The sequence below is a fragment of the Amblyomma mixtum genome, chromosome 8 (assembly GCF_055824585.1).
Source record: "Amblyomma mixtum isolate Tamu chromosome 8, ASM5582458v1, whole genome shotgun sequence".
In the NCBI taxonomy this organism is placed as follows: domain Eukaryota; kingdom Metazoa; phylum Arthropoda; class Arachnida; order Ixodida; family Ixodidae; genus Amblyomma; species Amblyomma mixtum.
Genome location: NC_143019.1, coordinates 136,811,294 through 136,823,229, shown reverse-complemented (window position 1 = coordinate 136,823,229; position 11,936 = coordinate 136,811,294). Strand labels below are relative to the sequence as shown.

At 47.8% G+C, this 11,936-nt stretch overlaps 1 protein-coding gene across 1 annotated transcript in view; it reads left to right on the top strand.

Annotated features, from left to right (window-relative positions):
- The first annotated feature begins 1,061 nt into the window (after positions 1 to 1,061).
- The window catches only part of LOC149334578 (uncharacterized), a 52,924-nt gene continuing 42,049 nt past the window's right edge, over positions 1,062 to 11,936 (top strand). The window contains exons 1-2 of the mRNA XM_089557956.1: positions 1,062 to 1,140; positions 6,510 to 6,629. Coding sequence (XP_089414082.1) covers positions 1,062 to 1,140; positions 6,510 to 6,629 — 199 coding nt within the window. The remainder of the gene's footprint in view (positions 1,141 to 6,509; positions 6,630 to 11,936) is intronic.

The window sequence follows — 11,936 nt, the reverse complement described above, 5'->3', positions numbered from 1 at the left end:
AACGCGTGCAGTATAATTCGGTGACTAAATTATCTCAGCGCGCAATAGAAATGTGGTTCTTTAAACCGCAACTACTGGTAAAAAGCTATCGAGTGAGCAAAACAAATTATGCGCACTACGGTTCGATATAACATGATGTTTCTGCTGCAGGACATTTTTCCCTCCAAGTGGGCAAACAATCCGAGAGAGGAAGGAGAGAAAGGAGCACGAGTGCAGAATTAGAGGACGGGGAATCAAACACGCTATAGGTAGGCGCCCGCAGACCTTAGCGGTCACTGCAAGAGAGAACATTCAGGGGGCACTTTGGCTCTCTAAAGTGCTGCCAGGCGAAAGCTTTTCCTATCGCACTGTTTGGCACTGACTGCGAGACTTTTGTGCTGCACTAGTGCTTTATTTGACTACACATTACAACTAGAGAGTTTGAGTGCCGACTTTGACTGCTTCTTTAGCACGACTCTCTCTCTGCTTCAATGAGCTCGGCTGTATCCATGGCTGCGTGCGCAGTAATGACGTATGTAATGTGGTCACCCACGGACGCCTTACGTCCCGTTTCGTAGCGGACGACAACTATTTCATTAGTTGTCGTCTGCTCCAAAAGGGGGCGTCAGGCATCCGTGGGGGACCTCATTACTGCGGATCCACGCAATCTGACGTCATAACCATTTCGACCAACCGAAAAGCGTGACACCTGTGCTGACAACATTCTCTCGACTACGCTGAGGCATTAAAGGTTTCGCCTGAACACCGAGCATAGACAAACACACAGGAGGACAGCACAGCAGGAAGCCACCTACTGTCGCTAAGTTCGTCAAAGGAATCAAATAGCGTTGAGCTATTTACGCCTCGAATGTTTTTATGTTGACAAGACCAATCATTACGCAGAGACCTCCTTAAAGTTCCATAGTTGCATCCTTTAACTTCCTTATACAGGTTCAAACTACAGGCCCATTTCGAAATATTGGGTTGGAAAACTATGCGCAGGATATTTTGAAGCATATCCGCTGCGCAGATTTATTTACAGCTGGATCTGAATAATCACAGGACCACCTGCGGAGCCAGGAATGCCGACCGCGGTGGTTCCGACGGGGCAAGCGAGTCACCATCGGCACGCGGGCCATGGGCACCCTCCGTCAAGGGAAGGTAGGCTTCACTGTGCGCGCCTGTTTATGTGTGTGCGTGCGCGTGACTGCGTTGCTACAACGAAATAAAAACTTGCTGCTTAACTGCGTCGGAAAGCTAGCACTTGAACTCTCCGCGGCAGCGTTGCAGAAAATGAAAAGTAGTTTGCGAAACATGGGTAGAAGACGTTGGCTTTAGTCGAGCACAAGCGACGACCATGTACATGTGCCATTCTGGCACTTTTTTAGCTTCCGACAAACTACTCTTTATAAATGTTATTGCTATTTAAATCATTTGCCTCGATGAGCGTGGGCCGTGCACTCTTGAACAGAAAGGAGTAAGAAGGGAGTGGGGAGTGCTTACTCCCTTCTTTTTCTCATCCAGGCGTGTTGATGTTCACAGCGCGCACTGGCGGCGGCTGCTGCCTGACTTTTTTACAATTTCTGCGCGACATTTGTGGCCCTACCAGTTGCGCTAAAAGATCCTGCTTTGGCGGCCTGGAAACAGCTGCGGATATATTTTAATGGTATGCGTTTTTAATGGAAATAATATTGCTACTTGTGCAGCAAGCAAAGTGCGGTGCATTGAATGGCTTTTTTTCTCCACCACGTCTGCCTCTGCGAAAGTTTTGAAAAAATTTGCGCGCCGGAAAGAATGGCGGCTTCTCTTAAATTTAGAATACACCTTACGGTCGTGATTTCAGGGAAGGTTTTTTTCTCTAGCGGTCACTTATTGAGAGCCGGTTGCCTGAAAAAACGCCAAGATTGTGCCATATTAGAGGTCGTAAAGCTTCCGGTGTAGCATGCAGCCCCACGACGTATTTCCTAAATAACACTGCTTTGAAATCTGTTTACGCCGACACGTACCTCGAAGTATATGTAACAAATAATTTATCCTGGACTGGTTACATTAATTATATTATCAGTAATGCTAACCGTATGCTAGGTTACTTTTGCCGTAATTTTTCGAGTGCTCCATCTTTCCTTTAATTTCTCCTTTTCAAGACTTTTATACGCCCGACACTTGAATACGCGTCATCAGTATAGGATCCTGCTCACGGCACCCCTGAGCCATGCTCTTGAACTTGTTCAAGATAACTCCACTCGCTTCATTCTTTCTAACCACAACCAAACAGCCAGGATATCAACCATAAAAAGTAGCCTTGAGTTATCGTCTTTAGCGTCTCGCCGTAAAGTTTCTCGCTTAGCATTATTTCTTCAACTTTTCCGCCATCCCACACTGCACACTCAACTGATTCTTGAAGCGCTCTATCCCTCCCACCGCATTGATCGCGTTCACAAAGTTAGTCTGGGTCGTTGTAACACTAAAACTTTTTCTCAGTCATATATCCGACTTGCACCTCGCGAATGAAACAACCTTCGGGTTGAAATTGCGTCTATCAATGTGCCTCTTCGATTATCCGCCTCTGGCTGGCCGCGGGCTGCCTGCGGGCTGCCAGAACGCGCCGCTCGATTTTCTTTGGCTGCTCCGCGCACTTCCGGTGGCTGCCCAGAACGCTTTCGTTTTTCTCTGGCTGGGAGGTTTCGGGCTGCTAGTGGGCAGCCAGATTCACGAGGAATATTTTGTGCTAGAAGCGCTCGGGCAACTAGTAGACGACGGAGATAGACTACAGTTGAACGCCGATAGATTACAGCTGAACGGAACGTATCCCGATTCTTTTCTCATTGCAGCCCACAGGAAGCAGTTCAAGAGCGTAGAAATCGTAGCGACCACAGCAGATTCAATCACCATGCAGGGTAGATCGTCTGCGGTCATATCAGTCATACTTACTGCGTAGTAAACAAACACGTGATAATCCGAGAGTACGGCGTGTCGTTTGGTGAGCAACGGTCGGGCAGTTTTTCCCTCCTATGTGGTGCCAACTGAAACACATGCGATTGCTCATCGCATGCTTTTGAGGATTTCTCGAAGCTTACACAGCACACTGTGCACCGAAGGCGCACGCCCGCGTTGTCGTCCCCGATGTATACGAGTGCGAGCTTGATCAGCTGCTTGCTCTGCAGTCTGCGGCACACAGCCCTCAATAACTTCAGGTCGTTGTTTTCGATACCAAGCAGCCTACTTCTGCCGTACGCGTGCGTGGCAATGAGACGCAGCAGAAAACAAAGCTAGAGAGTGCATATATATGCTGGCTGGCTGGTTCCGGTGCCCGCCAGCCCATGTGACCATGATGCGCTTTCCTGTAAGAGTCGAACTGTCTGGCAGCCTGCGGGCTGCCCGAGCGCTGCAAATCGAAGACGCCCAATAATAACTGCTTAGAAACTGTTTAGCTAACAATAAATGATTAGAAAAACTATGTTTTTATAACATCTCGTTTATTGCTTGATTAGATATTATTTAGCTAACATTGTATGATTAGGAGAAACCTTTTTATAATGATTAACTGCATTTCTTTTTCTTTATTGTATAATTTAACCATTCCCCTGTGTAATGCCTCTGGCCCTCAGGGTACGTAAATAAATAAATACAAAAAATGACGTCACGCAAGCATTATCAGCGAAATTGTAGATAGCGCATATGTCTTCAATTGTGCAAGATATCTCTAAGTTGAACTTTTTATTTCTTTACGTTTCGTGTTTCAACGATCGCAGCAATCAAGAAAACGTGACTTCGTTCATTAAAGGAAACCACCACAAAAGCACTCCTTCTTGGCTACAGTGAAATTTGAACTACAAAAATTAAAGAAATACAAAATGCAGCTCCGAGAAATTTCGCCGACCTAACCAACTATCGACAATCTACAAATCTTCCAAATAATCCGGTATTTTGTCAATTGTCTCAGAAGCTAAAGCGCGTTCAGTATGAGGAATTTTTGTCGTTTTTACCTTTTTTCATATAGCTTCTAAGTGAGGAGCACCAAGTCTTTTGTTGACGCAATGCTCTATTAAAAAAAATCGCAAATGCAGACAAGTTGAACGCAAATACCTTTTTATGCACTCCGTATTTTTACGCGTCCACGCACACAAACATCGTTCTACGTAAAAACCATAAAGAGCAGGTTCACAAAGAAAACGGAGAGAAAAACGGAGACAAAAGAAAAACATACACGATAGGACCAGTGCCAACTTATAACTGAATTTTACTTCGCGTCAAACCTGCCTTTTTGTAAGCGACCACACCGTAACATCCGTGCAATCCGTGTGAAAAAGTGGGTAAATGCGTGCTTTTTCAGATGAGCTAAGGCATGTTTATCTAGTGCCAGTGATGAGCACACTGACTGAGTAAACATTGTCAAAAGCGGCCAGTTGCCTAAGCAATAGACGAATAAGCAAAAGACGAAGGAAGGGTTTCGGAGTGATTGTGCTCCTAGAAGGAACTGCAAAGGGAGAGCCGGTATGTTCAGGATACATGTCGGCGAAGTGGTTGTTAAGTTCTGGAAGGCCGCCAAGTTAGCGCAAAGCCAAGCACGCTGGGTGGATCGATGGTTACGAAGCGGAGTAGGAACATCGAAAAGTAGTCACCCCATCGTGCAACCGACCTGTATGCTGCAAAACGTTGCATTGCTCATTGCCTGTTTCCTGTTCTACATTGGTTACCCTCTTTCACACTTCATGTCGAAAGTATCGTTGATAAGACGGGTTGCGTCCGATTTGGTTTGGCATGCTGATAAAGTTGCAGGATCCGAAGGGAGAACCAGGAGGGAGGCTCAAACCACGGCTATTCGCAATAGATTATTATTTGAGATAAAAATAATCGGTCGGATAACACTGCCTACATTAGAAGTTCTTGAGAAAAAAAGGTTTTTGAGGAAACGAAATGGCGCAGTAACTGTCTCACATCTTGCGGACACCCAGCCACGCCGTAAGGAGAGAGATAAAGGAGGGAGTTAGAGAAGAAAGAGGTGCCGTAGGGGAGGACTCAGGAAAAATTTCGACCTCCTGGGAATTTTTAACGTTAACGTGCACCGACATCTCCCACCACGTGGGAGCCTTTGCGTTTCGCCTCCATCGAAGTGCGGCTGCCGCGGCCGAATTCGAACCGGGGAACTCCGACTCAGCAGCCGAACGCCGTAACCACCGAGCCACCGCGGCGGCTCTGAAGTTCGGGCCGCAAAAAACTTTTGGGGAGGAAGAAAGCATTCTGAAATCGATGTCGCCTACGTTCGCTCGCCGGCAGCTGAGTAAGAAAAGAATAAATAAATTTCGTCACTGTCAGCAATTTCTTTCTCCACACTGGAATCAAGTTCGAGCGTGTATTTCCTGCCGTTCGCGAGTGAATGGAGCAGCAGCGAGGCGAGGCAAGCTTGATGTGAAGGCGTGCTAGAAATTAAACACTGCGTCTCTTTCGGGCTAATCACATAGTCGCCCTTCTCGTTTCCGTGAATAAATATCGCGAATGCAGTGTGCGTGAATCTAAACAGCGCCGCTCTGCCCCATTTTCTGTATGCACGCTTCTGCCATGTGGCGCCCACGCAATGTCGCAAACGTAGTTCACTGCACTTCAGCTGGCGTTGAGTAGTGTGCTGGTCTTGTTGGTGCGTGCGGAGTGTGTTAACGCCATAGCGTTAAGGAGCCCGTATCGCAGTCGGCGTCGTCGCCGGAGTCGTTGGCCGCGAGCGACAAAACCACGAAAAAATCTCCAGAAAAGCAACCTAGATGGGCAACCTAGGTCACTTCACCACACCTGCTCATCGGATTGTGAGCAAACTGCCCACCGTGGGAGCTGGCAGTTTAGTTAGTTACCGGTCACGAGAAATTGCTCGAGAATAGCAACCTGGATCTCACAAGTCCCGCCTGTGGCATCGCGGGGTATTTGCGCATCGATTGCAACACTGAGCCGGGAGGGGTATGACGACGCCCAGGGAATCTATCGTTGAAGCAAAAGGTTCACTACGGGGACCTCGTGCTTCGATCGCCGTGTGCCTAGTTTTGACCTTCAGCTGACTTAGAGGTCAAACCATGAAAAAGAGAAACAGAAATTGAATCAATATCTATGACTTGAAGTCGAACCCGTGGCTGCGCGAACAGATCTCCCTCCTTTAAGGGTTGCTCAGCAAGACCACAAGGCTGTCGCCGCAGCCAACACGCCTCGTGTTAAACTGCACCGCACTCTCGCGCCGTGCACTGGGGAGCGTCGTCTTCATCAACTTTCATCTGCTCCGTCCCACGGCACTGCCTGCTCACCGTCGTCATCTGCGTAGCACAAATGCATGCTTTCGCTCCGATTTGAATGCAGTAAACGTTCTCTGCAGTCTTTAAAGCAGAGAAGGACCAATTCTGATTATATGGTCACTAATTATCAAAGCTATCGCGTCGTACCCTTACGGCGGAGGTCAAGCGTCCACTTCAGTGTCTGTGAACCGTGTTCTGAGCTCTTTATGCGAACAAATATGTTACACTGTTTTGTTTACTTTGTGCTCAACTCTACAGGGCACGGCACCAGAAAGGGACACTCCAGGAGGCACCATCACGACCACCCTATATCCCCGCAGAGCACGCCGCACAGCCGGCAGGAGACTGCAGAACTGAAGCGCCGATATCTGCGGAAAGGTCAGTACATCAGGAGAGTCGTGGGCCGGTTCAGGCATGCACATTTTGGGGCAGCTTCGCTGGCGCTAGAAGGCAAACACATTAAACAAAGAGTACAGCTTCTGACTGAACCTTGCCGAAGCGTATGTGATTAGCGGGCGCTAAGTATTGCATAGTGTGGCATGGAAACAGACAGTTTGCGAGCATTGGTGAAAAAGAAAAAAAAACTGCATGCGCACGTCACCTTACGCTTAAAAAAAGGAACTTGATATATTCTAGATTCGTTGGAAACACAGGTCCTAGCAGAAAAAAAAAAAGCGAAATGAGGAGCAGAGAAAGATGTCCGCAAGTGATACAACACTGCACTAGTTTTCCAAGCAATTTGCGTCAAAAATAATCGCATATACACTTATTCGAATCACACACAGACGAAGAAAAAAACTGCAGACGACCATCCAAAGTGTACTCCATGGAATGAGAGCGGCATTTGCATTTCACGCCTTCCGTGTACCTCAGTCCCACTGCGCCTCTTCTGCTTCGAGCTTTCTTTTCCTTTGCGGGCAAGTTTAGACGTTAACTAATTTCAGTAAAATGCAGTGTTTGCTTAACGTCACCAGGCTGCCGTGATCACGAAAAAATCACGCAGGCGGTGGAGCGGTGGCTCTAAGGTCACATGCCTTCGTCGTCTGCTCCTATTGATGATAGCAGTCTTCTGATGCATTCAAAGGGGTACGGAAAGCTTCGCTACCTTATAAAAAAAAGTGCATATTCCCTTCTTTAGTTCAGCAATGACAGGCTTCGAAAGTATAGCTATAAAGAGGGTGCTTTTAGTTGAATCTATCTTGGGGCTCAGGTCGGACTGAGTGCACGTACTCCTGTGTTTGATGCCTTCGAAGTGGTTGCCTTAACACCGATCAAATTAGAACAAATAGCATTGAATGTAGGCGTTTTCTTCACTTAGGACACGTTCGTGGCTCTTCTGTCTAGTGCCTTCACTGGCGAGAAGTTGTCTTTTGGCGCGGTCGGCATTTTCTTTGTGGTGTCTATGATGTTATTTTTTTGTGATCTAATCTGTCATTTCCGTATTTATTTTCCTGAGCGGCGTATCGGCCTTTAGAATGCTTACGCATGCAATCACTGTCGAAGTTATACTCTGTGGTTGAAGCGGTATGCTCTTTCTCTCGTCTTTTCGCACTCCTATTTTCGCGTTATTATCAGTTATTCTCTTAGATCGACAGATCAATCTGGCCTCATAAATGTGGCCTTTGACGACACACTGTAGTGTTTGTATCACGATAAGCAAACGGCCAACTCATCCCGTGTGGTTTCTTCGTTCGTCCTGTCCTTTTTGCGCTTTGTAGCATCTAGTCATGTACCAACTCGCCCACCAATCGATTCTTCTAGGCCGAGCCAAACAGCCATACCGTACGTGCACCAGCAATGACCTCGACTAAAAAGAGTTTTAGGGAAATGCGTTTTAGAAGTTCTGTTCACTGCCCCCAAAAAGCTGTTGCGCATGAGCAAAGCAATAAATGACGAAAAGAAGCCAGCCTGCCGAATTAACCACGAATGCAAGTTCTTACCTTGTAAATTGGTTTTCGAGGAAAGGAAATGAAACAGTATCTCACATTTCTGGTTGGTCACCTGAACCGTGCCGTAAGGGAAGGAACGTGGGCGTGAAAGAAGAAATAGACAAAAAATCTCTCTCTTTCCCCTAAACGAGAGTAGAGTAAGCATGAAATGTTTACAGGCATAAGACATTGGTTGTAGATGGTACTAGTCAAAATCTTGAAATGGGTCTAGTGTTCAACACACCACACCACACTCTTCTTGTTGCGTCGAAGCGATCGCCTGCAATAGTGCGGGCATAGGTAGGCAGCCGCGAACCGTGGCGGCCTTGTCGCTTTCCGGAGCGGCCGCATAATCATGGCGTTGTTGGCAGGGGCAAGCAGTCTTCTGCTGTGGCGTATCACTCGCAAAGCGATCGCTTTCCGCAAGACGCTTCCTACCTCTCCTTTCATCAGGCTCCATTGCTCGGCTTAAGCAGCTCTGACGGTGGCGGCATTGAAATGCAGGACGATGCAGAAGCGTACGCGGACACGACGAGACGCAGGCCTGACAAGAATGTACATGCAGCGCGTTCGAATACTCCTCAAGCGTGTTTTCACATTGTTTTCTGTTTCGTTGCAGCAATATTTTGCGCATTTTTATTTGTTGCTTAGAGGTCAGTTCCATTTTTTATATGTTAAAACTTGGCACCGACTGGATGGTGCTGGTGTTTTGTTTGTCGTGTTCCACCTTTGTAATCTGTACCTTGTATCACTCCTATCTTGGTCCTGACCGGACTGATAGTATCTCTAATAAATAAATAAATAAATAAATAAATAAATAAGTATACATCTGCCTGCCAAAGGGGGAAACGTCATGAGCTGAAGGCCCAGCGGCCGGTCTTTTACATGCGTGAGTGTGGGATGGCGGCGCCATCCTTTGGGACGACGCGGAAGCAGTTTTTCCACCCAAAGCCCTTGTCGCCCTGGAGCTTCTCTCTTGCTCTAAGCGGCCCTCTCTCTTAGAGAGTCTCGTTAAATTTCGTACGGTGCCCGGATGCTCTCGTTTCAGCTCCCGGATGTGTGGAATTCAGTGCCCGGCTGAGCGGAATTCAGTGCCCGGATGTTGGCTCTCGGTATCGGCGTGACGTCACCACACTGCCGACAACGGGAGCTAAAAGCATTTTATGCTTAAAAGGTGCCGTATTGGGGCTCTCCGGAATAATTTCGACCACCTGGAGATATTAACGTGCACTGACATCGCACAGCACATGGGCACCTTTTGCGTTGCGCCTCCATCGTAACGCGGCCGCCGCGGTCGGGCTCGAGCCTGGGTACTGCGGCTCGGTAGACGAGCGCCTTAACCACTGAGCCACAGCGGAAGGTCAAGTTTTTACCTTTCAGAACTAGTATGGTATACCGGATACTACTGTTCTGCAGGAAGTGCTATTTTGGGCAGTCGGGACGCTGCCTAAACGACCGGCAACGAAAGCATCATGCAAGGTTGATTCGTCAGCGGGGGGTGGATATTTGGCCAAGCATTGTAAGCGTTAATTGCTGGTGCTTGCTAGTATTTGATGCCACGTGTGTGCTCGGTAGAGGCGGCACAAGGTTCCGTCAGAAGGTGTGCGAGACCTACCACATTACCAAGGAAGACGATAACTGTCAGCACGCTTTCTCTTGCCCTGTGACAAAAAGAAAAGATGTATTTGAGAGACAGCTTGCAACGTGTGGAAGTGTGAATTTTGTTTTTTGCTTTCTTTCAATCCCGCGGGCGCATGTATCACAGAACTGTATTTATTTACTTCCGTCGAAGTAAACTTTGAGTTGACGTTTAGCGCTCGTCCTGTATTTTCCTATCTCTTCATCCCATTACCCCGCCGCGGTGGCTCAGTGGCTACGGCGCTCGGCTGCTGATCCGAAAGACGCGGGTTCGATCCCGGCCGCGGCGGCTGAATTTCTTGAAGGCGAAATTCTAGAGGCCCGTGTGTTGTGCGATGTCAGTGCACGTTAAAGAACCCCAGGTGGGCTAAATGTCCGGAGCCCTTCACTACGGCGTCCCTCATAGCCTCAGTCGCTTTGGAACGTTAAACCCCAATAAAATAAAAAAAATCTTCATCCCATTCACATGCGCTAGTCTTTTTAATTAATTATTAATTACGTCTGTACGTAAGGCATCATTGCAAGCCTCAGGGATTCCTTCCCGCACATAGTTTCACTTACATTTTTCTGAACAAAGCTTTTGCAACAGCAGTAATGAAACAAGGAAACCTGCTCAAAGCAGCATATCATCCTGCTTGTTACCGCTGTCACTCATAAAATAATGCCGCAATCTGACAAGACCCGGTCAGACAGAGCATGTACAGAAACAACTTCTTTGTCTCTTCTGTCATACAGACTACCCCACGCCTGTTTTTGATCTGTCGCTGTGGCTGATTGGTCTTGGCGTTCGTCGAATGATCCCAGGGTGACGAGATGTGGGGCCGTGTTCTATTAGCTGTCCATTGTCCGTTGTCCATTTCGTGCCCTTTCTGTCCTCTGTCATTAGTCAGTCAGATGTACCCGCGGCTCTCAAGCGTCTGTGGCAAGCCACCCCGCCATTGTCTGGTTGGCGACCGGACCTGACCACTGGCTCCTCTTGGCTTCGATATGCAACCTACGGTGGGGTCCGGTCGCTTTCCACAGACGCTTGAGAGCCGCGGGTATATCTGACTGACTAAGTACAGAGGACAGAAAGGACGAGAAATGGACAACGGAAATTGGACAGCTAATAGAGTATGGCCCCGGGTCCCGACCACGGCAGCCGCACGTCGTTAGGATGTGAAATGCAAATACGCACACAAACTGCGCGATATGCCCTCACGTAAACAAGGCCAGAAATAATCCGGTACACTCGAGTACGACGTCCGTCTTAGACAATGCGCCGCATTGGTGTCTTAAGCCTCACGTACCATACCGTCATCATTATCATCAGCCTGACTATACCCTCTCCACGGCCTCTCCAACTAACCCTGTCCATTGCCAGCTGCGGTCATCGTATACGCGTAAACTTCTTAATCTCATCCGCCCACCTAACATTCTGCCATACCCCCTCCCCCCCTTCTACGCTTGCCTTCTCTTGGAATCCACCCTTAAGGAGAAGCGGTTATATTGCCTTCGCATTACATGCCCAGCCCAGGCCCATTCCTTCCTCTTGATTTCGACTAGGATGTCATTAACCAGCGTTTGATCCCTCACCCACTCTGCCCGCTTCTGGTCTCTTAACGTTACACCTATCATTTTATTTTCCAAAGCTCGCTGCGTTCTCTTTAAATTAAGCTGGACCCTTTCCGTCACCTTCCACGTTTCTGCCCCATAGGTGAGTACCGGTAAGATACAGCAGTTTTATACTTTTCTCTTGAAAGAAATTGTTAAACTACCATTCATGATCTGAGAGAACCTGCCAAATGCGCTACACCCCATTCTTATCCTTCTAGTTACTTACATCTCATGATCCGGATCAGCAGCCACTACCTGCCCTAAGCAGACGTATTTCCTTAATACTTCCAGCGCTTCCCTACCAATTGTCAACTGCTGTTCCTATGTTAATTTTAATACCTACCGTTCTGGCCTGCCTGTCTAACTCATTGATCGTATTTTGCAGCTCATTTTCTGAGTGACTTAGCAAGGTAATGTCAACGGCGAATCGCAAATCACTTAGGTATTCTCCAATAACTCTTAACCCCAACTGTTCCCATTTCAGGCCCCGGAATACGTCCTGTAAACAGGCGATGAATAGCAT